The 22,479-nt window shown below is 35.5% G+C and overlaps 2 protein-coding genes across 5 annotated transcripts in view; both read right to left on the bottom strand.

The window, feature by feature from the left end:
- Window positions 1-126: 126 nt before the first annotated feature.
- LOC107702928 (GTPase IMAP family member 5-like) lies at window positions 127-9,793 on the bottom strand. Its single transcript, XM_016505376.1, has 3 exons — window positions 9,741-9,793; window positions 4,286-4,378; window positions 127-841 (listed from the first exon to the last, which is right to left on the bottom strand). Exons 2-3 carry the CDS (start codon window positions 4,341-4,343, stop codon window positions 219-221), a joined length of 681 nt encoding a protein of 226 aa, XP_016360862.1. The 5' UTR covers window positions 4,344-4,378; window positions 9,741-9,793; the 3' UTR covers window positions 127-218.
- Window positions 9,794-18,770: 8,977 nt separating this feature from the next.
- LOC107702976 (FSD1-like protein) overlaps window positions 18,771-22,479 on the bottom strand; it is a 33,383-nt gene continuing 29,674 nt past the window's right edge. For 2 of the 4 annotated variants that reach the window (XM_016505455.1, XM_016505456.1), the window contains exons 12-14: window positions 21,301-21,552; window positions 20,184-20,272; window positions 18,771-19,686 (exon numbers count right to left, since the gene is read on the bottom strand). In XM_016505455.1, the coding sequence (XP_016360941.1) occupies window positions 19,501-19,686; window positions 20,184-20,272; window positions 21,301-21,552 (527 nt within the window). In that variant the 3' untranslated portion in view covers window positions 18,771-19,500. The remainder of the gene's footprint in view (window positions 19,687-20,183; window positions 20,273-21,300; window positions 21,553-22,479) is intronic. The other 2 variants (XM_016505459.1, XM_016505457.1) reach the window with 2 other exon arrangements.

Raw genomic sequence — 22,479 nt, 5'->3', positions numbered from 1 at the left:
GAAGGTGGATTCCAACTCGTATTAACATCCGCAATCAACGAGACACCATCTTGGCTCCCCCTTTATATGTGAAATTCTGGAGGGGACGTCGGATGGCGTCACGTGGTGACGTAAAGACGTGTGCCATTAATCGATCTATGTACTATGACATGTAAAACGGGAACATGAAAGGAATATTCTAAAAGCAACTCTCTATCTGAAAAGTGTAAGACAACTTTCTACTGTCTTTTTCTGTGCTGTTCCTTTCTTTGCTCTATCATTGTGTCAATCTTCTGCAGTAGATCATTCACCTGCTCTCTGTTACTCTGATCTTTATTGTTGAAGACGTGATATCTGCCTCCACACTGATCTACTAGATCTCTTAATCTACTGTTCTCCTCAATGAGCTCCTCTACAGACTCTCCTTCCAAATGATCTCCACGAGTGAAGAGAATGATGGTGTATTTTAACACCTCCTGACCAAACACCATCTCAATCTTCTGAAGAAACTGCTTCTCCTGATCAGTGAATCTGTCATCTACTCTGAGCACAATGAGAAAAACGTGTGGTCTAGGACTGGAAAAATGCATACTTCTCGCTATTGCTTTCTTTAACTGCCCAGGATCCATCTGTGAATCGAAGAATCCAGGAGTATCAACTACAGACATTGATCTGCCTGAAACAGTGGCGTGAGCGACTGAACATTCACGGGTTACTGAATCCATACTCCTCTCAGATCTGAACCCTTCCCGTCCCAGTATTGTGTTTCCAGCTGCACTCTTCCCAACACCAGTTTGACCCAGAAGAACAATCCGTCTGGAGGAGAGACTGGGGAGACTCCATCTGGTCAGTCTCATTCCATCTATAATAAAAGTATTATTATTATTGTTAGTAGTACATTTTTTATATTTGCCTTGGTATTATTTTCACAAGTAAGGAGTAAATATATAACTCTCAGTGCAAAACTCCAATATGATCACATTTATACACTTCTCATACTTTCAAAATCACAAAACAAGATCATTGTATGGAGTGCGAATATTTGGTTTAATCACTAAACTGTATGATCTCCTTTCTGAATTTTCAACAATTGGTTCATTCAATAGCAACGCAAATCACATAAGAGAATCACATAATAAGAGTTTTGGAAATTTACCTTACTTGTGAAAGTACTATATATATATATATATATTGGCAGAAAACCACAGGGAGAAGCTTGTTTTTTATTTGTTGACAACAGATTTATAAATGACTGTCATTGCAAGTTTGAAAAGATAGGTGGCACATGTTCACAAACGCACATTAAAGCAACTCAAAATCAGAACAGATGCAGATGAATCCAGCCAATTGTGAAACAGCTGTCTTGTTGTTTTGCCTGTAATCAGGGATGGGCAGTATTTCTGATAAATGTATTTAAAATACGTATTTGAAATACAAAATACTATTTTGTATTTAAATACCTTTGAAAAAAATCTAATGTATTTTGTATTTAAATACATTTAAGCTTAGTATTTTTGTATTTTCAAAATACATAAAATACTTTTTTGCCAGTCAACCGCTATATTACGTAGTTGATTTCCTGTGTCAACTAGTTCAGACATGTGAGCTGCAGCTGTGCAAGTCCATCTAGATTTGGGTAAGGTGAATTTTCATGATTCCTGTAAGGAAATAAGGAATAATGCTGCCTTTGTGTGCAGAAATTTCCTACTTCCCACTTCTGAAGTTGTGATTACGAGCTTGTCGCATTGAAGTGCTTTGCTGTCAGAAAGAATCATGGAGGACTCTAGGTTTCTTGGGGAAATTTTATTAAAGTCAAAATCTTTTGAAGACATTTAATTTTGAGTAAAATGTCCCATTCGTTGTCAACCATATAAACATTCACTGCACTATTTACATGGTCAGCTTGACAATTCTGATTTTCTGTCAAATGCATGCTATTTTGCTGTGTATAAAAGATACAAAATGCTTGAAATAGTTATTGCAGTTATATATGCACTACATCAAAATGAGGTGATAAACCATACCTGTCACAGCAGCAACTGTTTTCCCCATGTTTAAAGCTTATGGCCAGTGCAACTCAAAACTGTTGGATATGAAATCTATTTCCTATCAAGGGAAAAATAACATTATCACCAGCACTGGACATTAGCGTTAGCCAGTCAGACTTGATAGTTTTTTAGTTTTATTTTGGTTAAATTTTGGTTTTATCAACTAGCTAGTCAGTTGTATTTCTTAAACTTTAAGCATTACTGCTTGCTATGGCTGGGTATATATGACAATATAGCTATATGTTGGTGATTACATATCATTAACACATCCCTTCACACTGGTGTTTTTCCCTCAGCATTTAGACAGGCTCATATGACCCCACTACTAATGAAACCCACCCTTAACCCATCTCTTTTAGAGAACTACAGACCAGTTTCCCTTCTTCCTTTCATTGCAAAAACACTTGAACGAGCGGTGTTCAACCAAGTCCCTGCCTTTCACACACAGAACAACCTCCTCGACAGCAACCAGTCTGGTTTCAGAAGTGTACATTCAACAGAGACTGCCTTTCTCTCAGTTGTTGAAGCCCTAAGACTGGCAAGAGCGGATTTCAAATCTTCAATACTTATCTTGCTGGATCTGTCAGCTGCTTTTGACACGGTTAACCACCAGGTCCTCCTGTCAACCTTACTGGCAAAAGGCATCTCAGGAACCACACTCCAGTGGTTTGAGTCTTAGCTCTCAGATTGGTCCTTCAAGGTATCTTGGAGAGGTGAGGTGTCGCAACAGCTAACTATTGGGGTGCCTCAGGGCTCTGTTCTTGGACCACTTCTCTTCTCTGTCTACATGGCATCACTAGGTTCTGTCATTCAGAAACATGGCTTTTCATATCACTGCTATGCTGATGACACTCAACTCTACCTCTCATTCCATCCTGATGATCCGACGATAGCTGCTCGCATCTCAGCTTGTCTAACAGACATTTCTTGCTGGATGAAGGACCATCACCTTCAACACAACCTGCCTAAGACAGAACTTCCAGCCAGTTCTATCAAACCTTTACAATTAATCCAGAACGCGGAAGCAAGATACATTTTTAATGAGCCGAAAAGAATGGACATCACACCTCTGTTCATCAATTTGCACTGGCTACCAGTAGCTGCTCGCATAAAATTCAAGGCATTAATGTTTGCCTACAAAACCACCACTGGCTCTGCACACCTTTACCTAAATTAATTACTTCAGACTTGTATGCCCTCTAGAATCTTGCATTCTGCAAGTGAACGTCACTTTATTGTGCCATCCCAAAGAGGCACAAAATCACTTTCACAGACTTTAACTTAAATGTTACCTCCTGGTGGAATGACCTGCCCAACTCAATCCGAGCAGCTGAGTCTTCATCTTCAAGAATCTGCTAAAAACACATCTCTTCCATCTTTATTTGACCCTCTAACTCTAGCACTCTCTATTCTAATTCTATTCTACTTTATCTATTTATGTTTTTATATAAAAAAAAAAACCTAACACTAGCTTTCTATTTTTTTTCTATTCTATCTACTTGTTTTTCGACTTTTAAATTAAATGTTCCCTCCTGGTGGAATGACTTGCCCAACTCAATCTGAGCAGCTGAGTCCTTAGCCATCTTCAAGAATCGGCTAAAAACACATCTCTTCCATCTTTATTTGACCCTCTAACTCTAGCACTCTCTATTCGAATTATATTCTTTAAAAAAAAAAAACATGCCCCTTTTAGACTTGCACTCTATTTATTTACTAACAGCTTGTTTTCTTTTTATTTATTATACAATTAACAAAAGCAACAAAAAAATGCCTCTAACACTAGCTTGCTCTATTCTTTTCCTATTCTATCTTTTTATTTATTTTTTTCGTTTTATTTTTATTTATTAGATGATTTTAAAATTTTTTAAAAACCTGCTACGTCTACTGCATTAAGCTAACTGAGACATGTTATAGCACTTGCATATCATTGCTCTTTTGTTGATTTTGATTGCTTCCATTGTCCTCATTTGTAAGTCGCTTTGGATAAAAGAAAATAATTTCTGCCCAAAAAAGTTTCAATCTTTTTTTCTTTTTTTTTTCTTTTTAAATACAGAAGTTAACAGTTTAGTCAGAATTTAATAGTGTGATGTAACACCAATTTACAATGTTAAGATTATCTTTATTTGGCTTATGTAAATGAGTGACAAGACCTTGTTTCAAAGCCCCCAAATGCCTGAACTAGCAAGCACAGCCTCACTGTAAACATCAGAAAGAAATTAAATGTGAAATATGAAATAAATAAATAAGTTTATTCTCACCAATTTCATGTCCACTATTTTTCAGGTATCCCCTGTGTCTTAATTCTGCTGCAAACATTTCTTCTTTTCTCCTGTGCAGTGCTGCTGTTAATTCTAAGCAGAAGAAACAAATACTTAGAAACCCAGCACCGATGAAATACAGGAACTAAGAAAACAGGAACAAATGAATGAGAAAGTTCTTAACAAAAGTTTAGAGATAAACCAAATCAGACTGGTGGGATTCTTCATGTTCTGTGTTCACAGTCCAGGTAGGTTATGTTACATATTTTGTTTTCAATATTTTGAATGTTTTATGTTATGAAATGTTCTATCTACACACACAAAGGGTTGGAACCGTCTCGGTGAACTGTCCTTATAGCATTTTTGATATATGAAAATGATGCAGGTGTTGACGATCTTGATAGAGAGGTTTGTTGTTGCGAGAGACCACAAAAATGATGATTCACATTTGTTGGCTAAATTCAAAGATATTTACTTTAGGTGTTTTTATGAGTTATTATGCCTGTTAAAACTGTGATGCAGTTACAAGGTGATCACAGATAGAATAAAAATAAATGTTGTCATCACTCGCGTGAATGTATGTGAGAAAACATTACTTTAACTATAACTATAACTACTTAACTATAAATGACTCGCAAAGATGGAGCAAAATGAGTAAAACGAATGCTTATGGTTCATATTATAAATGAAAACACATCAACAATAAATAATACTAGCCTATTACAAATTAACTTATATTAAACATGGAACTTTTATTAACAAAATAAACGAGTGAATAAAGGATTAACGCGAATAGGCTAAAAAAATGTTCTCCTTACTTTAAACCGCTTACAGTTTGTGATTCATTATTATTTTTAATGAAAACACATCAACAACAAAACAAAGACGAACTCACTTATGTTAAACGAAGAAATACAAACACAATGTTTATTAACAAAAGTTATTTTTTATTTAAAAACACCTTCAGGAGAACTACTATTCAAAAAATTATTCATATGTAAAACCAGATAATGTAATGAGAAAACATTGATGATAGATAGATTCTGACTAGAACCAGAAAATCTGAGCATATCACACCAGTCCTCAGGTCCTTACACTGGCTTCCAGTTATATTTAGGATTGATTTTAAAGTACTTTTACTCGTTTATAAATCATTCAATGGCCTAGGACCTAAATACATAGCAGATATGTTCACTGAATATAAACCAAACAGACCACTCAGATCATTAGGATCGAGTCAGTTAGAAATACCAAGGGTTCACATAAAACAAGGGGAGTCTGCTTTTAGTTATTATGCCGCCCGCAGTTGAAAGCAGCTTCCAGAAGAGATCAGATGTGCTAAAACATTAGTCACATTTAAATGCAGACTCAAAACTCATCTGTTTAGCTGTGCATTTATTGAATGAGCACTGTGCGATGTCCGAACTGATTGCACTATATTTTATGTATAATCGTTTTCTATTCTTAACTGTTTTAAATTCATTTTAAACCTCTTAAATCAATTTTTAAATCATTTTCAAAGTTTTAAATTCCTTGTTTTATTGTTGTGATTATTTTTTTTCATTTCTTTTATGTAAAGCACTTTGAATTACCATTGTGTATGAAATGTGCTATATAAATAAACTTGCCTTGCCTTGGAAAACGCTATATACGCTTAAACGCTTAACGCTTAAAACGAGTTCAGATGCAAAAGCCTGTAAGTGACACCTGAAACTTCATAAAATGAGCGTTTTTATCAGGCTCCCATGTTTAGGTTCAGTAATTTCACTTAAATAGGTTATTTTGATTGCAATTAATGTGAAATAACCATTACTTCACGTGGCTCCTGCGGCTCTGCGCTGCTTCTCTTCTATAGCTGAGACGCATCTCACTTTATAACTGTAGCATCAACTGTCCAATTAAACTAAATTGATTTTATTTCTTAAAAAAATAATAATAAAAAAATAACACTAAGTATCTACACTTATAGTTATTTGTACACTAAGTATCTACACTTATATTTCCTAATTTTTATCATATTGTGTTTGTAGTTGCATGTTGCCAAACTTAACATGTCCACCCTGTCATAGTAAAATATTAATTTACATAAAAGTTTTTCAGAAATTCAAAATATATATTTTAAGCAGTACACATTCAGCTTCAACAATGAACCACTTTGCTGACTGAAAGTACACCATGTGTTTATTAAATGCTAACTTTAACCAAAAATGTCCACCCATGGACATGGTGGGTAGGCTGAGTACAGTAGAGACACTTTCTGCTTTTTTCATCACCATACAAAAACTAGATGCTGAAATGAAGTGATTTTTCACATGATATTTCTTTTGCTTGTGTACTAAAATATCATAAATTAATAATAGCCATAAGTAGTTTATATTTTCCACAATTAGCTCATAAACATAAGGTGCATTTTTGTCTCAATTGTACCCATATGGTGTACAGTTGAAACAGTACCATGGTACAGTTGAGACACCCATTCTTAATGCTCTAAAGCTGGCTAACCATTTATTGCAAATGTAATAAATGACAAAATGACAGTTTTAAAAATTACAGTTTAAAAATAAATTAGTTTATTTGCTTTATTTAATTTAGAATCAGTTAAACAAAATAGGAACAAATATTTAACACTAGAAAAGATATGGCAAAGAGTACAAATGTAAACATAAAAATAACAATACACACCTGTATATTCTATAACCCTACCCCTAAACCTACACGTCACTCGAAACTTTCTGCATTTACATTTTCAATCATTCTGTATGATTTATAAGCTTGTTTTATCATGGGGACCTAAAAAAATTCCCATAAGGTTAGAATTTACTGGTATTACTATACTTACCAGTACACAAACACACAGCCTCTGAATATGCATTTTATTTTCTATGATTGAACTGTTACTGTATACATACCTACCTAAAGGGTGTATCAACTGTACCCACTTTACCACCTTGCATATTTCTTAAAATGCTATGTAATCCTTTAAACATTCATGTTAGAAAATATGTCCATTAATAACAGACAGTTGAAATATCACAAATATAATTTTTTAACAGAATTTGCGTAGCATATGTGTAAATGTGACTTTTATCCTATTATCATAACACTGTACAACTAAACAGCATGTGAAGCAATAGGACACCAATCCGGGTCCAGTTGATACACTGTGTCTCAACCGTACCCCACTGACATGCTCGCACGTTTCTCCAGATTATGAAAAGAACTTGCATGGCACAATGTCATACAATATGTCTATTTTTAGAGCACAGAGTAACGTTTGCAATGATATATTTTAAGTTTAACAATCATAAAATAATAATAAGCTATTCATTGTGGAAGGGACATGGTGAAATGAAAATCTCACCTTGGAAAAAAAACTTTTGCCGATATCTTCGGAGTGGAAAGACACACACATTTCAAATTTCCCACAATCAAAGAGAACACTAATACGCATGTGTGGAGCAAAAATCACGGCTCGGGATTCTTGTATACAGAAGTTATTTAAGGTGTTTCAACTGTACACATGTCTCAAATGTACTCAGTCTACCCTACATGACGGGGGACATGTGCATAGTTTTTGCCAAATTCTGATAATGTTTTAACAAGGGCTATTGATTTAACATGTTAAATTGGTGTGATTAATTATGGGGGAAAAAAATGTTGAATTGATAAATGCATTTAATGCACCCCAGCCCAGAACATTGCATGCAGTTGCTTAGTTAGTCAACGACTCACTGTGATGTAGCCTATTAGAATGCAGTTAGAATGTGCCTAACATGTAGACTATTAAAATGCAGTTAGAATTTGCCTAAAATTCAAGATAAGTGGGCAAAAAATGCCCAAAGCAAAAGTGCCATTTTCCTGAATATCTGCTCGATTGCAAATGTGATATTGACTTTATACAACAGTTCAATAAACAAAAAATAAATAAATAATAATAGTTAAATTTTAAACACAATACTGTCAATATTGTCTGTTTTTGTTCTATTTCTCCAAAGAAAATACAGGGTTCGTAGTTCGTACAAGGTGCTTAAAGTGCTTGAAGTACTTGAATTTGACTTTTTCAAATTTAAGCCCTGTAAAACCCTTGAAAACTGACATTTATGAAAGGTACTTAAAAGTACTTGAATGTTTAAAAGGCAGTATATATAAAATTAGTATTACTTTTTGTTTTCGATAAAAATAATATCTTCTCGCAAAATTAACTATGCACCATTTATATGGCCTTATAAATGTAAAAATGCCCTTTTAAATTCATTTACAATTTTCAATTGAAGTGTAGAATATATATTTCTGAAATCATTCTTTATATTACTTAAGGGTTTCTTGTTGTTCCTGTTGTTTATCTGATGTCCTCTTCACCCATTAATGCATTTGTCCACCCTGTCATCTTCATCTTTTATGAAAATAAACAAATTATTTAAACAAGTTAGCCAAACCTTTTGTGTGATTTCTTTATAAAGAAATGAGGGCCAGTTAGTATTCATTGAAAGTTTGACCAGATATATTTGTCGTTTGATTTTATTTAGAAAAGAAAGTGCAACTTTCGCGTATTTTATAGGGATACAAATATGTTGCAGTAATTTCAATTTTTCGAAAGACTTTTCCCACTAAGTAAAATGTATTGCTGAGAAAGGGACAAATTGTCTTTCTGAAAATCTACATTTTATCATCATTATGTAATGAAAATATATATAATCTATTTTGAATTTGTCCATGACAGGGTGGACATATCTTGTGGTTTACTCGAAAATTGTCTGCTTGCAGTTATTTTATAAAAAGTGCAGGAGCTTGACCAATATGCATTTCTAACTGCCTACAGTCTCCTTAATACAACAAATATAAAGTTTAATAGAACATCTCATATTTTTGTTTTGGAAATTGTGAAGTCTCAAAGGCACTTGATAGTGATATTGACCAAAGAGAGCACACAGTACACACAGTACACACTTAGGGCACAGTGACCCATACAGTATATATATATATATATATATATATATATATACATACACAAAATGAATAAATAAATACATATATAAACATTATAACACTATATTTTATATGTATAAGAACTGACCAAAACCTATTAACAATAAAGATGAAATGTAACTATCACTGTCTTAACAAGTACACTTAAAAATAAAGGTGCTTCACGATGCCATAGAAGAACCTTTTTGTCTAAATGGTTCCATAAAGAACCTTTAACATCTGAAGAACCTTTCTGTTTGACAAAAGGTCCTTTGTGGCGAAAGAAGGTTCTTCAGATTACAAAAACGCAAGAAAGAGATGGTTCTTTAAAGAACCTTTGACTGAATGGTTCTTTGTGGACCCAAAAATGGTTCTTCTATGGCATCGCTTGAAGAACCTTTTGAAGCACCTTTATTTTTAAGGGCTAGTTAAATTAAAAACAAACTAATAAAACTGAACTGAGTATTCTGAGACAAAAAAAGAGACAAACCTGATTATTGACGTCTCTCTCTCTCTCTCTTTATGTACCTGGGTTTTTGTCAGTCTGTCAAGCTACTATCTGCTGTTCTTCTACACAGATCTGTTTTTCTTGAAATCATGTGACACAGTCACACTGCTTGAAGTGAAAACAAGTGAAGGGGGGTTTTCTTTTGCAGTCACGCACTTGGTTTGATTTAGGCTACTGATAGTTGCATAAAAATGCTGTAAACTTTAAATTCATAACAGGTTCTTCTGAAGAATTTATGATCTTGATGACTCTGGATTATTGTAGCCTAAATAAAGCAGTGGGTGAACACAGTATGTAAAGAGGGAATCATGTCCAGCTGTCCATATAAAGTGTTTCCACAAAACTTAACATGTACAGCCATTCAAATCTTTCTGAAAACTGTGAAATCCTAAAGGTGTAAATACAAAAATAAAAATCTGAAAATGTGCCTTGTGTAAAATTGTCTCATTATTAAAAGCAGCTCTGAAATACACAGCACAGACACAATAACAGCTCCTCTGTGTTAAACTCATGTTTGTGGAATTGTTTAATCTTCCTTTGATCAGATCATTTGAGATTTAGGGACTGTTTACACGACACCGTTTTCGTTTTTCATACGTTTTGGACATTCATCTACATAATGTTATTTGGGGGCCTGTAAACACAATCTTTTGAAACGCTTCCTTCAGTTTTTAAACCAACATACAGTGGGTACGGAAAGTATTCAGACCCCCTAAATGGCTGCAATATAACAAAGAGTGAAAAATTTAAGGGGGTCTGAATACTTTCCGTACCCACTGTATTTATCGTCTCTGTGTAAACTACAAAACATGAATCAGTGAAACAGTGGCTTCATGTGCGTATGTGTTTTGTGTTTAATCAATAGGCATGTAAACAATGCCAATGCCTTTTTATTTTTAGTTTATTTCATCTACTAATCCGTTTGATGTTTTATAGTGAAAGTTAACAATAAAATACAAGAGACTTTAAAGAAAAGAAACAAACAGGCTTATAATGACCAAACAAGCGATTTACTTAGAACGTGGGTGTGTACAGATGAAGCAAGGAGTGTGTGAAAACAGACAGTGGAAGAAATAACGAATCTAGAACTGATTTCCACAACTGGAAAGAATGACTTGATTTGAATGATGAATATACATATCTTTTAAATGCCTTCCTTTTTTCCCCCAAGTTTTTCAGGTACATTGTACAATTGTACAGATTTAACTTAAATTTAAGGTTAAAAAACTTTTTTTTAAGTGATATACCAGCACGTAAGAAAAATGGTTTTAAACCGTACCAAATTAGGATTCTTCAATAGCAGAACCCCCTTTGGTGCTGAATATAACCCTTTTTTCTGAGGTTCCACATGCTTTGATTTATTTAATGTATTCATTTAAATGATGCGACATTGGTATCTGAATGAACCAGCACAATATAAAGTAAGAGTTAAACAGAATAATGAAATGTCTTGATACATTATTGTATAATTGACCAATAGTTCATTTATGTTTTCTGATGAAGGCCATCACTATTTAAGGTGAGCTCGAAGACTAATTCCATTAAAAATTTGCTCTTCATGGCATTTTGGACTGATGCAGAGTTTTAGCATTTTTGAAGTATTATAATGGAACATCTTAATCTCCTCTTGAAATAGCTATACATATTAATTACACAACGACAATGTTACTATTGTGACAGTTTACTTCATTTGAGCCTTAATTGCAGATCACTTTTTAATATCATATTCCCTATGACAATTGATGATTGCCAACCACTAATTGTCCTGTATGTCCTGTTCTTACCAAACCAAACAAAAACGTTTCACTTAAATAATACATGATTATTGTTCCACACGATTGTTGATAATAATAATAATAATTAACTAGTTACTAGTTAATTAGATTACTAATTACTCTTTCTAAAAAGTATTGGATTACTAATTACTTTCTAAACCCCAATATCAGCCTCAACCAGTTGAAAAATAAAAGAATAGACACAAAACTACACTTTTAATGATTTCAAATAAACAATGTACAATGGTATGAATTATTCTTCAGCTGCTCACAGTGTGTAAGGGGAGAAGGTTACATTAAAAAGATACATTTTAACATGATGATAAGTCCACTTTTGTCTGATATAGAATTCTTATGTAGTCTATACAGTATTTAATGCAATTGCATCAGAAATCACTGTAATTAAGAGTAATCCCTTACTTTACTTTTTCGAGCAAAAAGTAATGAAATTACAGTAACTAATTACTTATGTAATTAATAACACCCAACACTGCTCCTGAACAAGAACACATGTGAAGTCCAGTCCAGGAATGAGGTGGAGCCAGCAGAAGTAAAGGTATAGAAGGCATTTTAACCAAGTGTGAACAATTTTACAATGCTAGTGTGCTTTCAGTCTGTGCTGTTATCACAAACCCACAATTAGCTGAACATTTCAACCTCTTTCGGTGGAAAGCCAATACAGATTGCTAAACGGTAAGGTCATTCTCATGAGTAGACTTGTTTTTTTTCTTAATCATATACTTTAGTTTTTGCACTGCCACTGTAAAATGTGTTATTTTTAATTGTGCAACTATCATTTCTGTATAACAGAATGGTGACCGACAATAGTAAAAATTAAAATGCCAAAATAACAACAAACAAAATATTTAAAAAATAAATACATGATAATATGTCTTACTCTTAATGTCAAGTTTTCAGTTGAACTGTAACTGTTTTCAGCCTTACATTGTCTTTATTGCAGATGAAGTTGGTTTGATTTATTTCTCAGTATTCGTCAAATAAATGGATGCTACATGTTGCAACAGAAATACATTTCAGGAATATACTTTATGCATGCTTAATTTAGCGTTTGTATGTATGTACCAGAATAAAGGTCAACATTATTTAAATAAAATTTTTCTGTTTTTAAGAGACACACCATAATAAATAAATAAATGCATTTATTATAGGCCTACAGATAATTTACACAGTAGTAGGGCCTATAGGCCTACTCGCTGTTACAGTCATGGCTGCATCATTATATTATAATTAGTACAATACCATTATCATACCAATTTTTAAAAATACGTATTTTTAACACAATGTTCTTCAACAGATTTGAGTGGACACAATCATTGTCATACAGCTCTGACAGCAATTGAACGATGCAAGATATTGCTAAACTGCTGCTAGCTAAAGCATCTAAAGCAGTTACTGAATGGAAATAATCAATAACGTTACCAAATTGTAACAAAGATTAGGCTTACTCTGAATTTAAAGCCTTCGTATTTCAAGTCGTTACTACATTATCACGAGAAAACTCCGGTGCGAAGGTAAGGTGGAAGTACAAATACAAGACAGTCGATACATAAACACTATTTCCTGTAAAACTGAATAAGGGGGTTGTTTTGTTTCGGTTGTTTGTTTTTAACTCTGTTAATAAATAACTATATATATATAGACACACACAAATTTTGATTTTGATGGCTCCAACACATGCCAAAAACACATACACACACACACACACTATCTTAGTGAGAATATTACATAGACTCCCATTGATTTTATATTAGGTCAATGGTACTTTCTATCACCTAACACTAACCCTACCCATCACAGAAACGTGAAGAACACTAGATTTAAATAAAATCATCTTTTGGCCAATTTAAAAGGCTTTTAAAAAGTGAGGTAAAATTTTCCCCTGTTTAATGTAACATCCAAGTAACCAACGGTAAATATATTTCTGGTGCTTTTCAGTGATGGAGAATACCACTCAAGATATCAATCTTCTGCTGATTGGTAAAACTGGTTCAGGAGTGAGCGCATCTGGAAACACTATACTGGGAAAAGATGCGTTTCAATCCAAAAAAAGCTCAAGCTCCATCACTGACAGCTGCCAAAAACACTCGGTCGAAGTGTCGATGAGAAGAATTACAGTAGTCGACACCCCAACTTTCTCAAATTCCCGAAACATTGATCTGAGTGTGGAGTTAAAGAATGGATTGAAGAAGTGCCCTCCAGGAATCCACACGATCCTTCTGGTTCTCCCTTCACACAAAACACAAGCTGCTGATGTCCTGTCCTTATTCAAGCAGATGTTTGGTCAAGCAGATGTTTGGTTTCACCTGCTGAACAACAAAGATCTGAACAACAGAGATCAGGTCACAGGCCTCCTGATGAAGATCGACCAGATGGTGTCTGAAAATCAGAACAGCTGCTACACTTTACAAATGTTTGAGAAGCAATCATTTAAAATATTTCTGCCGGGATTTATAAAGACTGAAATTCTGTATACAATCTTATTTATCATGTGCTTCTTTGCCATTTTGTGTTGTGTTGAAGTGCGGAAAGAAGGTTCTGAAGCATTGATGGTTGGAGTAGTTGATTTTGTGTTGGCATTCATATGGATAACCCTGAGCTGGTTTATTGGGCGATGTACATACAAACATCAGAACAAACTGCTGGCTATCACATGTGGTGTTGTTGGAGGGATCATTGGAGGAATCATTGAAGGGTTTCATGGTCAAGAAGGTATTTGGGCTATATTCTTGAGAGGGATACAGTCTTATGTCAGTCTTATGGTACGCAACATGGCCTCTCACACTTGAACCAGTTATCAGTGGGTCATTCTAAACCCCAGGTGAACATCTTGCTTCATGTTTCACACTGCTCGTAATTAACACGGGGTTAACATTTACTGTCACTGATTAGATGAACACAACACACAAAATGTTTACATAAAGGCTCCAGCATTGTGCTTCCTTGCATTACATTGATGACAATATCAAGTCTTTATTGAATGGACTATAAAGATAAAAATAAAACCATCTCTTCTTCACTCCTACCATGTTTTCTGTCACCATTTAATTATTTTCCTTCAAACACAAAAACAATTGTTTGTGCAACACACTTTGTTTCCATAAATGCTCAAAGTGTGTGAATATGAGGCATGTGAACGGCTCTTGGTTGCTAAACCTCTCGCCCAGGGTGTCCAAACTCAAGCTACTCTGAAACTAAGCTACAAGCTACTCATAAGTTAAAGTAGTTAAGCTACATTAAAGCTACCCTTCTGAAAAAGTAGCTAGCTACACTACAAGTTACTACCAAAAAGTAGCTTACTACAACAAAGCTACTTAGATTTTTCTTTTTAGACATTTATAACTGAATAATTGAGGGACATTTAAAGGATTTGGGGTTTAAAACAACATAATGTAATAAAATTATGATTTCAAAGAGTGTAGTTTTATTTTGTAATCTATCCAAAGATACACACAATACTCAGATACAGCCTAGATCTCAAGTTTTTTTGTTTTGGTTTTTTTTTGTTTGTCAAAGTGAAAAACTGCAATAAATTGCGAATCGAGTTAAATGATGCAATTATGTGTCCACACAAATATTGGAATGATAATTAAGTTATGTGAATGTGAAAATCAAATCAAAAATGCCTGTTAAATTCACAGCACATGCAGTGATGGAGCTCACAGCGTTTACTCTGAAACAGTTATCATGAGCTGCTTGTGTGAATAAGGTGCGTTTCGCTCTGAAACTAAGCTAGGCTATATTAAATCACAGCCTTTGCCACGTGATAAAGGCCGCATCTTTCGTAGGACACGGACTTCGAAGGCCACATCTTCGAAGAATGCGAAGGTCGGACTGAGCCTTCTTAAATGGGACAGTCTAGCCTTCGGAGGATCATTCTTGTTGCCTAGCAACTGTGACGGGGTGCGGTTGAACGGCAGTATGTTTGTACTGGACTTTTTAAAAAGTTATTTATTCAGCTGTCTGAAAACAAAACTGGGTTGACAAACTGTCTAAATATGTTCCCCATGGTCAATTTGGGATCTTCTTAGGATGTCAACATTTCAACTGCTTTAATTTATTTATTTATTTTACATTTATATCATTCGATAATCGAGTAGGCTAAAACCCAATACTTACATTTAAAAGTGTAATGCAGCAAATTCAATCAAAATGATCCTGTCGTCACCAGCGCGCAATGAATTCTGGGGTAGGGAAGACCTCAGAGGATGCATGGTTTGTATCCTTCTTTTCACTGGAAATGAAGGCTGCATTTGAGGAGTCTTCGAATTGGGACAGCCTTTTGTCGCGCTGCTGTGACGCAATCAGCCTTCGAAGGCAACCTCCGAAGACTGTAGCCTTCGAATTGGGACGCAGCTAATATCTCGATTTTGTTTTCTGTTTGTCTGAAAGATGTAAAAGCAATGGCCCAAAACACAATGTGACCTTTTTGATACATTACGAAACTGTGGCAGGACAGACTGGAAACACTCATTCATCATTGCAATTAAAACGGAAACAGACATTTGATATAGAGTGGAGTGAAACAGGATAGTTAATCAGTTTAAAATGAATATTACTCACCTGTGTCATTAAACTAGTAAGACGGCTGTATCGAACTTGAAATGTCCTTTGCGTAATTAATTATAAAAATAGATGGTGTTAATACACCATTTTAGTTTTAATCTAGTAAGATGATGTGCTGTTTCTGTGCACTGCAGATTCGTCATAATGCAAAACAGAATGTAGATTTTGGTCAAGTTACACCGCTACTTGCTGGAAAAGTAGCTAGCTACTGGAAAAGCTACTGAAAAATTTAGTTAAGGTAGTAGCTTCACTATTTGTAGCTAGCTGCTGCCCAACACTGAGGGCCGGTGTCCTGCAGAGTTTAGCTCTAACTTGCCTCAACACACCTGACTTGAAGTTTCTAGTGTGCCTGGTAAGAGCTTGGTTAGCTGGTTCAGGTGTGTTTAATTGGGGTTGGCGCTAAACTCTGCAGGACAGTGGCCCTCCAGGACCGAGTTTAATTCTAGCTGTAAAACAGTCTTTAGAAAATGATAAACCGAGTTTGAGCACAGTCTGAAAAGCCCTTTTTATTCTGATCTGGCACATGGATGTGTGTCAAAAAATATTTTTTAAAAAAGCATCACAGTTTATAAGCAAATAATAATACGCAAATAATTATAAACATAATACAGAGTTTTCGTGTTTTTTTTTTTTAAAGGGGTCATATGATGCTTTTTTAAGATCATTATTTTGTGTATTTGGTGTAACAGAATATGTTGACATGCTTTAATGTTCAAAAAACACATTATTTTTCAAATACTGTACATTATTGTAGGTCCTCTATGCCCCGCCTCTCTCAAACGCTTCGTTTTCTACAAAGTCCCTCCTTCCGACAAGCTTCCGTCTGCTCTGATTGGCCAGCTGACCCAGTGCATTGTGATTGGCCGAACACCGCAAGCACTCGTCAGAACTGTAACGCTCTTACCATAATCGCGAGCTTCATCTTTCAAAATAAATGTAAAGACAGAGCCCGAAAGGGGAACAGAGTCGCGTGACAGACACAGGGATGAAGCTGCTATGTGTTTGCATTACACAAGCCACGGTTAAGACGGTTGTGACCCTGTCTCTCTCTCACACACACGCGCGCGCACACACACACACGATGCGCAAAACTCCGCATTTGAACAGTCAATAGCAAATACTTAAACTAATAACAAAACAGTAGCTGATTCAGAAGCGCCAGATTGTCATAGCAAAGTCAGAATTACCTCCTCTCCTAGGTTCACGAAACGGTCGTCCATAAAATGCATTGCTGTTCTGTTGTAAGTAATCTTAAAGATTCCTAAATGCATCTCTACTTTCGGAAGGCCAAATAAAGTGCTTTTGCTTTCGCCTAGAAACACACAGCGTCTCCCTGACATGCTGCTTCAACACTAACTGCGGTTACTGAAACCATGCCTTCTTTCTTTGCGTGAACATTTGGGCGCATTATGCAAATATTCCCACATAGTGAGGTAGATATGTGGGGGCGTGTTAGAACGAGCCGTTTTAGGGGGGCGTGGCAGAGTCTTAACTTTGATAAAGAATATCTCTTTGGTTTTGAGACTTTAGTCTTTGCAACTTCAGGGATCTTATCTATTCACGAACAGCTTGTAACACTCCAAAGAGAAAGGAAAACTTGAAATCGCATCATATGACCCCTTTAAAGCATGTCAAGCTCACGTCCGTCCTTTGAATGCTAGAAGGTCACCAGATATATGGCTGAAAAGCGAGGGGGCCACACCCCTCGGGGCCACAACGACAACGGCCCGATGGAGTACTATTATGTTGTGTGTTTTGAAATGGGACATAGCGCTGTCTTATGCACCGTGCATAAGACACGATTTTGACTGTCACACTGATAGTTTTTGCCGTGAATTGCCCAACATTCCGTTCTTTTTACTCCTCTTTGACTTCTCTTTTGTTGTTATTCTGTCTATTTCTGTGCTGTTATTCCGTTGGAATTTTCATTCCAAAATGGCGGCCGCGCTACCGAAGCGCCACCTAGTGGCTGAGTAGTGAGTTTCGCCTCTTGGTCTTCTATACTCCTTTCTTCAAGGGCTCTGCCCTTCGAAGGGAGTAGGGCATAGGGATGCTCACTTCCGTTTGGAATTCGCCCTATGTTCATTTCTACGCTATCCGCAGACTGACTGTCGTAAAACTCAGGAGTCAATGGCGTCAAGGCTATATAATGTGATTGGTCTATGTGGCACACGTGATCCGTCCGCTCTTTAATGAGAGCCGCGGAGGTTGGCTTCTCCTTCCACAATAAGAGCTCTGGCGCTGCTCTCTAGGGATAAATACATCTTCTTGAGGTTTTTTAGCGATTCTCAATCAACTTGTAAATCGTCACCTACTGGATTGTTCATGATTTATTTTGTTTATCCATTTTTCCTTTCAATTGCTTGTCCTTACTCTCATACCCAACTCACCCGTAGTGGACAAAAAATCCCTAACACTATAATCTGACTCTAGATCCACCAAGTATCAGATAAGATTCACCTCTGTCCTTTTTATAGCATTAAAAAATCTATTTATTTTCAAAAGTTTACATCCCTGGAAGCGTTGATTACGAACTACAACTCGCACAGTCATAGTTCATTTGTAACAGTAAAAGGGGCCATATATATGTTTATAAATTAATTTGCCCGAGATCCACTTTATTGCTGTTTCGGGATTACAACTCCAGACGGCGCGAGACGCAGAAAAAAATCAACACCGAGTCGAACTTTGCTGAGCTTTAATATTTGGATTTAAGCTCATTAAGCAGTGCTGCATAGAAACAGACCGAGGTTTGATTATTAGTTTCTGCACAAATATTTCTCAAACCTATTCAAAAAAATGACTTAAAAATCAACATAACTCAGGATAACACATTTATACAACAAAAATGTACAGTCCACATTCAAAATTATCCAGATATAATAACAGTATATGACCACGAGGGGACATTAAAAGCAGCTTTTATCATTTTTACACTTGTGCAAAATTCAAATTCAGCAACTGAAGGATGATCTCCAGAGTTCAGATATCAATAAGAGGACAGTTAATGTAAAAAAAAAACTAAAGAAAACACCACAGAAAGGAGTTAACACTAATCTAGTGATTTAGTGAAGGACAAACAACTCAAAAAAAGCTTGTCATAATTCAAACTAAAATCAGTAAAGAGAGTGCCCTGAACTATTCCCTGATAAAGCGACTAGCTTTCCTGATGCAAGCGTCTCCCGATGAAAGCAAGTGTCTGTCAAAGACAACCAGGCCTCTCTTCAGAGGAACGTGAAGGGAAACGTCTCTCCAAATTCTGCCAGGCAAAGCTTTTGCACATGTGAAGATCTCTTTGTCCTGGAAGCCTGCATATATGCCTCGGTCATCGGAAAGGTGTTCGGTTTTCAAAACGGTTAACTGGTTAGTTTTGGGAAATCGGGTCACGGCATTAGGGAACTGTCTACTGAAGGCAGTTTATCGTAGAGGCAAATATCACAGGCTACTGCGGGATCCTGCTGAGATATACTGCTGTTCGATCCTCCCAGCCCATTTTCTGTCTTCTGGAAGCTTCTCACTGCACTGGGTATCTGCAGGCCTGTAGACAGAGTCAGACCACCACACCACACCTGAAACACAAACACACTCAGTCAGTCAGTCGTCCCTTAGCAGAGCCTTTAGGTGTGGATTATTGTGATGTTTCTATCAGCTGTTTGGACTCTCATTCTGACAGCACCCATTCACTGCAGAGCATCCATTGGTGAGACACTGATGCAATGCTACATTTCTCCAGATCTGATGAAGAAACAAACTCTTGGATGGCCTGAAGGTAAGCACATTTTTCGTCAATTATTTTAATATAATTTATAATTTCATGAAGCCTCATTAAACATACCTTCTAAAGTTTGAACACATGATTTTTTTTTAAATCATTAGCTTTAAGGTGAAGTGTGTTACTGTGATAATACTTCAGCACTATTACAAGCTTATACTATTATCAACATTGTTGTTGTTTTTTTTTTCTGTTGCCTAATTCTATACGAAGAATGGAAATGCTTGGGCATAGTTTGCATCAGAATAACCCTTATTTGCATGTGTATATAAAACGTCTGTACTCCAAACTCACCATGAAAGCTGGCACAACAGGTTGGGTGAACTTCACTTTAAAAGTATGGAGCAGTTGTTTGTTTTCAGCATTATAGAAAGAAAGTTGGCCTGGGAAAAAACACAAAGGCATTAATAAATAGCAGCAGTCACATTTCCATGCAGCAGTTATTCAGGCGATGCAGGATCGAAACCAGCTCACAAGCAAAGCATGAATGGAAATGGTGGAAACTCAATCTGTAGGTATCTGATTGCACATGTGAGAAACTATAATGTTCTCTATAGACTATGGAGCATTATATGAACATACTACACTTAAACTACCCATAATAACACCGAAGACATGGATGTTAGAAACGAGGAATCAGGTGTGAGCTACTGAATCAATTTAATCTCGACTTTCTTTTCATAATAAACTATTACTTCCCCTGATATCTGACAAAAGAGTGAATACACACAGTGTTTGACCCTGTAAACATATCAAATAATAGATTTTTCTTGAAAATAATCTAAAAAAAGCTACGAAAAAATGGTTTTGTTTTAGTTATTTTTTCAATTTTTCAGTTTTATTTAGAGGCTCAAACTGAACAAAAATGTGCAAATAAGATGAAATTCTGATTAATGAGATCTTTATAACAGTGTATCAGACTACTTACATAAAATATAACTATCAGTTGTCACTATATCATCTCTGGAAGATGATATTTAAATGCTTAGTTTTATAATCAAAGCCCTGTAGTTATAAAAAACATGTAATTTAATGCAATAGAACACATAAACCTTCCTCAAAAGCCTGATATTTGATACTCACTTTTTAAAAATGATGTACATATAATCAAGTAAATGTATATATATAATATAAAAAAACATTCCTAAAAAGCCTGATATGCTTCCAGTAAGTGTCCATCTTGAAATATTGCTAACAATATGAAAGTTATTCTTATGTTTAATTTCTAAAAATCAGTAGTAATTTCACAGCGGACAAACAAGTGAACCACGAGCTGAAGGTGGACATTTTTACAATTATACGTGTATTATGTAGTAGATTGTCTGCAAAAGGTTTTTCAGCAAAGTTTCGATCATGTTGATCATATAGAGGCCTATATCAAATATGAAATGTTAAATATTTTGTACATTACCCCGATCAAAGTCACAGTAGACCCCTATGCTGTCCGGTGCGGCGACGTCCAGATTCTTGGCCTTGTTGTTGTGTTTGGCTGCAAACGAGTTCTGCAGCCAGTTGTTGACGTGGATACACCAGGAGATGTTGGTCTTCCCCAACTGCTCAAATTTCCCAAGGTTTCTGTAGGCCAAACCAACGCTGTAGGACTTACAGTCTTTCTGAGGCTTCACTTCCCAGTAATGCTGGCCAGACTCCATACTGGTGTCACCTGAACACGCACACAAACAAACAAGCTTAATTAAAACAGGCTGCAAATTATTCCATTATTCCAACAACCATGTTTGTGTGGATGTGTAGTAAGTGTTGTTTAGAAGTCAACTCAAGTCACATTTATCTAGTGCTTTATACAATACAGATTGCTTCAATGCAGCTGACCCGACTCAATTTTGATTCAGTGTTAATTCAATATAGTTCAATAACAGTGTCAATGTTGCATCATCAATGTTCATCAATAATGAAACCAATTGGATTCAGCCTGCAAAGCAGCTCTACAGAAGACAAGAGTGTCAATATTTGTGTTTTGTTCACATCTTCAAATCGATGATATTACTGAATATTAATTGTCTTTTAACCCTCTGGTGCTCCTTATTTGGGAGTCACACTTGTGGTCTTCACGGTCAAAAGTGACTGGACACCTAAAATCTCATGTTAAAATAGAGTCACTGCCTTTAAAATTCAATTTTTTGAAGCCAAATTAGTGCCATCTGGTGGGAGTATAATAAGAAAAACATCTGCAATTCCATGGTTTAGCCACTAGATTCCTATATAGCTCTATATAAAAGGCCTATCAATTCTCTAATTGTTTTTAGACAAATACTTATTTTTATTAAGTTGTGGGTTTGGATATATATTTAGACATTCTCAAAGACAATTTTTGTAAAGGTTTAGAATTTTTTTTTTTTTTTTATGTTGGTTTGAAATGTCAGTTTTTGTATTAATTTTACTGCAGTCAAACCTGAACACAACGAAAGACATTTTATTACACATAACATCAAAGTTCAACAAAAATGTAACAAATATGAACAAGAATGTTTTATCAGAGGTTAATCAGTCTGATTTCAACCTCTTATTTGAGTCTTCTGGCTCAATTTTGCCATATTGTTACAGCCACACCAGTTCATTTGTGTGTGTATAA

Source organism: Sinocyclocheilus anshuiensis, unplaced genomic scaffold, assembly GCF_001515605.1.
Source record: "Sinocyclocheilus anshuiensis isolate Anshui unplaced genomic scaffold, SAMN03320099.WGS_v1.1 scaffold238, whole genome shotgun sequence".
In the NCBI taxonomy this organism is placed as follows: Eukaryota; Metazoa; Chordata; class Actinopteri; order Cypriniformes; family Cyprinidae; genus Sinocyclocheilus; species Sinocyclocheilus anshuiensis.
This window is presented reverse-complemented; position numbering and strand designations above follow the sequence as displayed.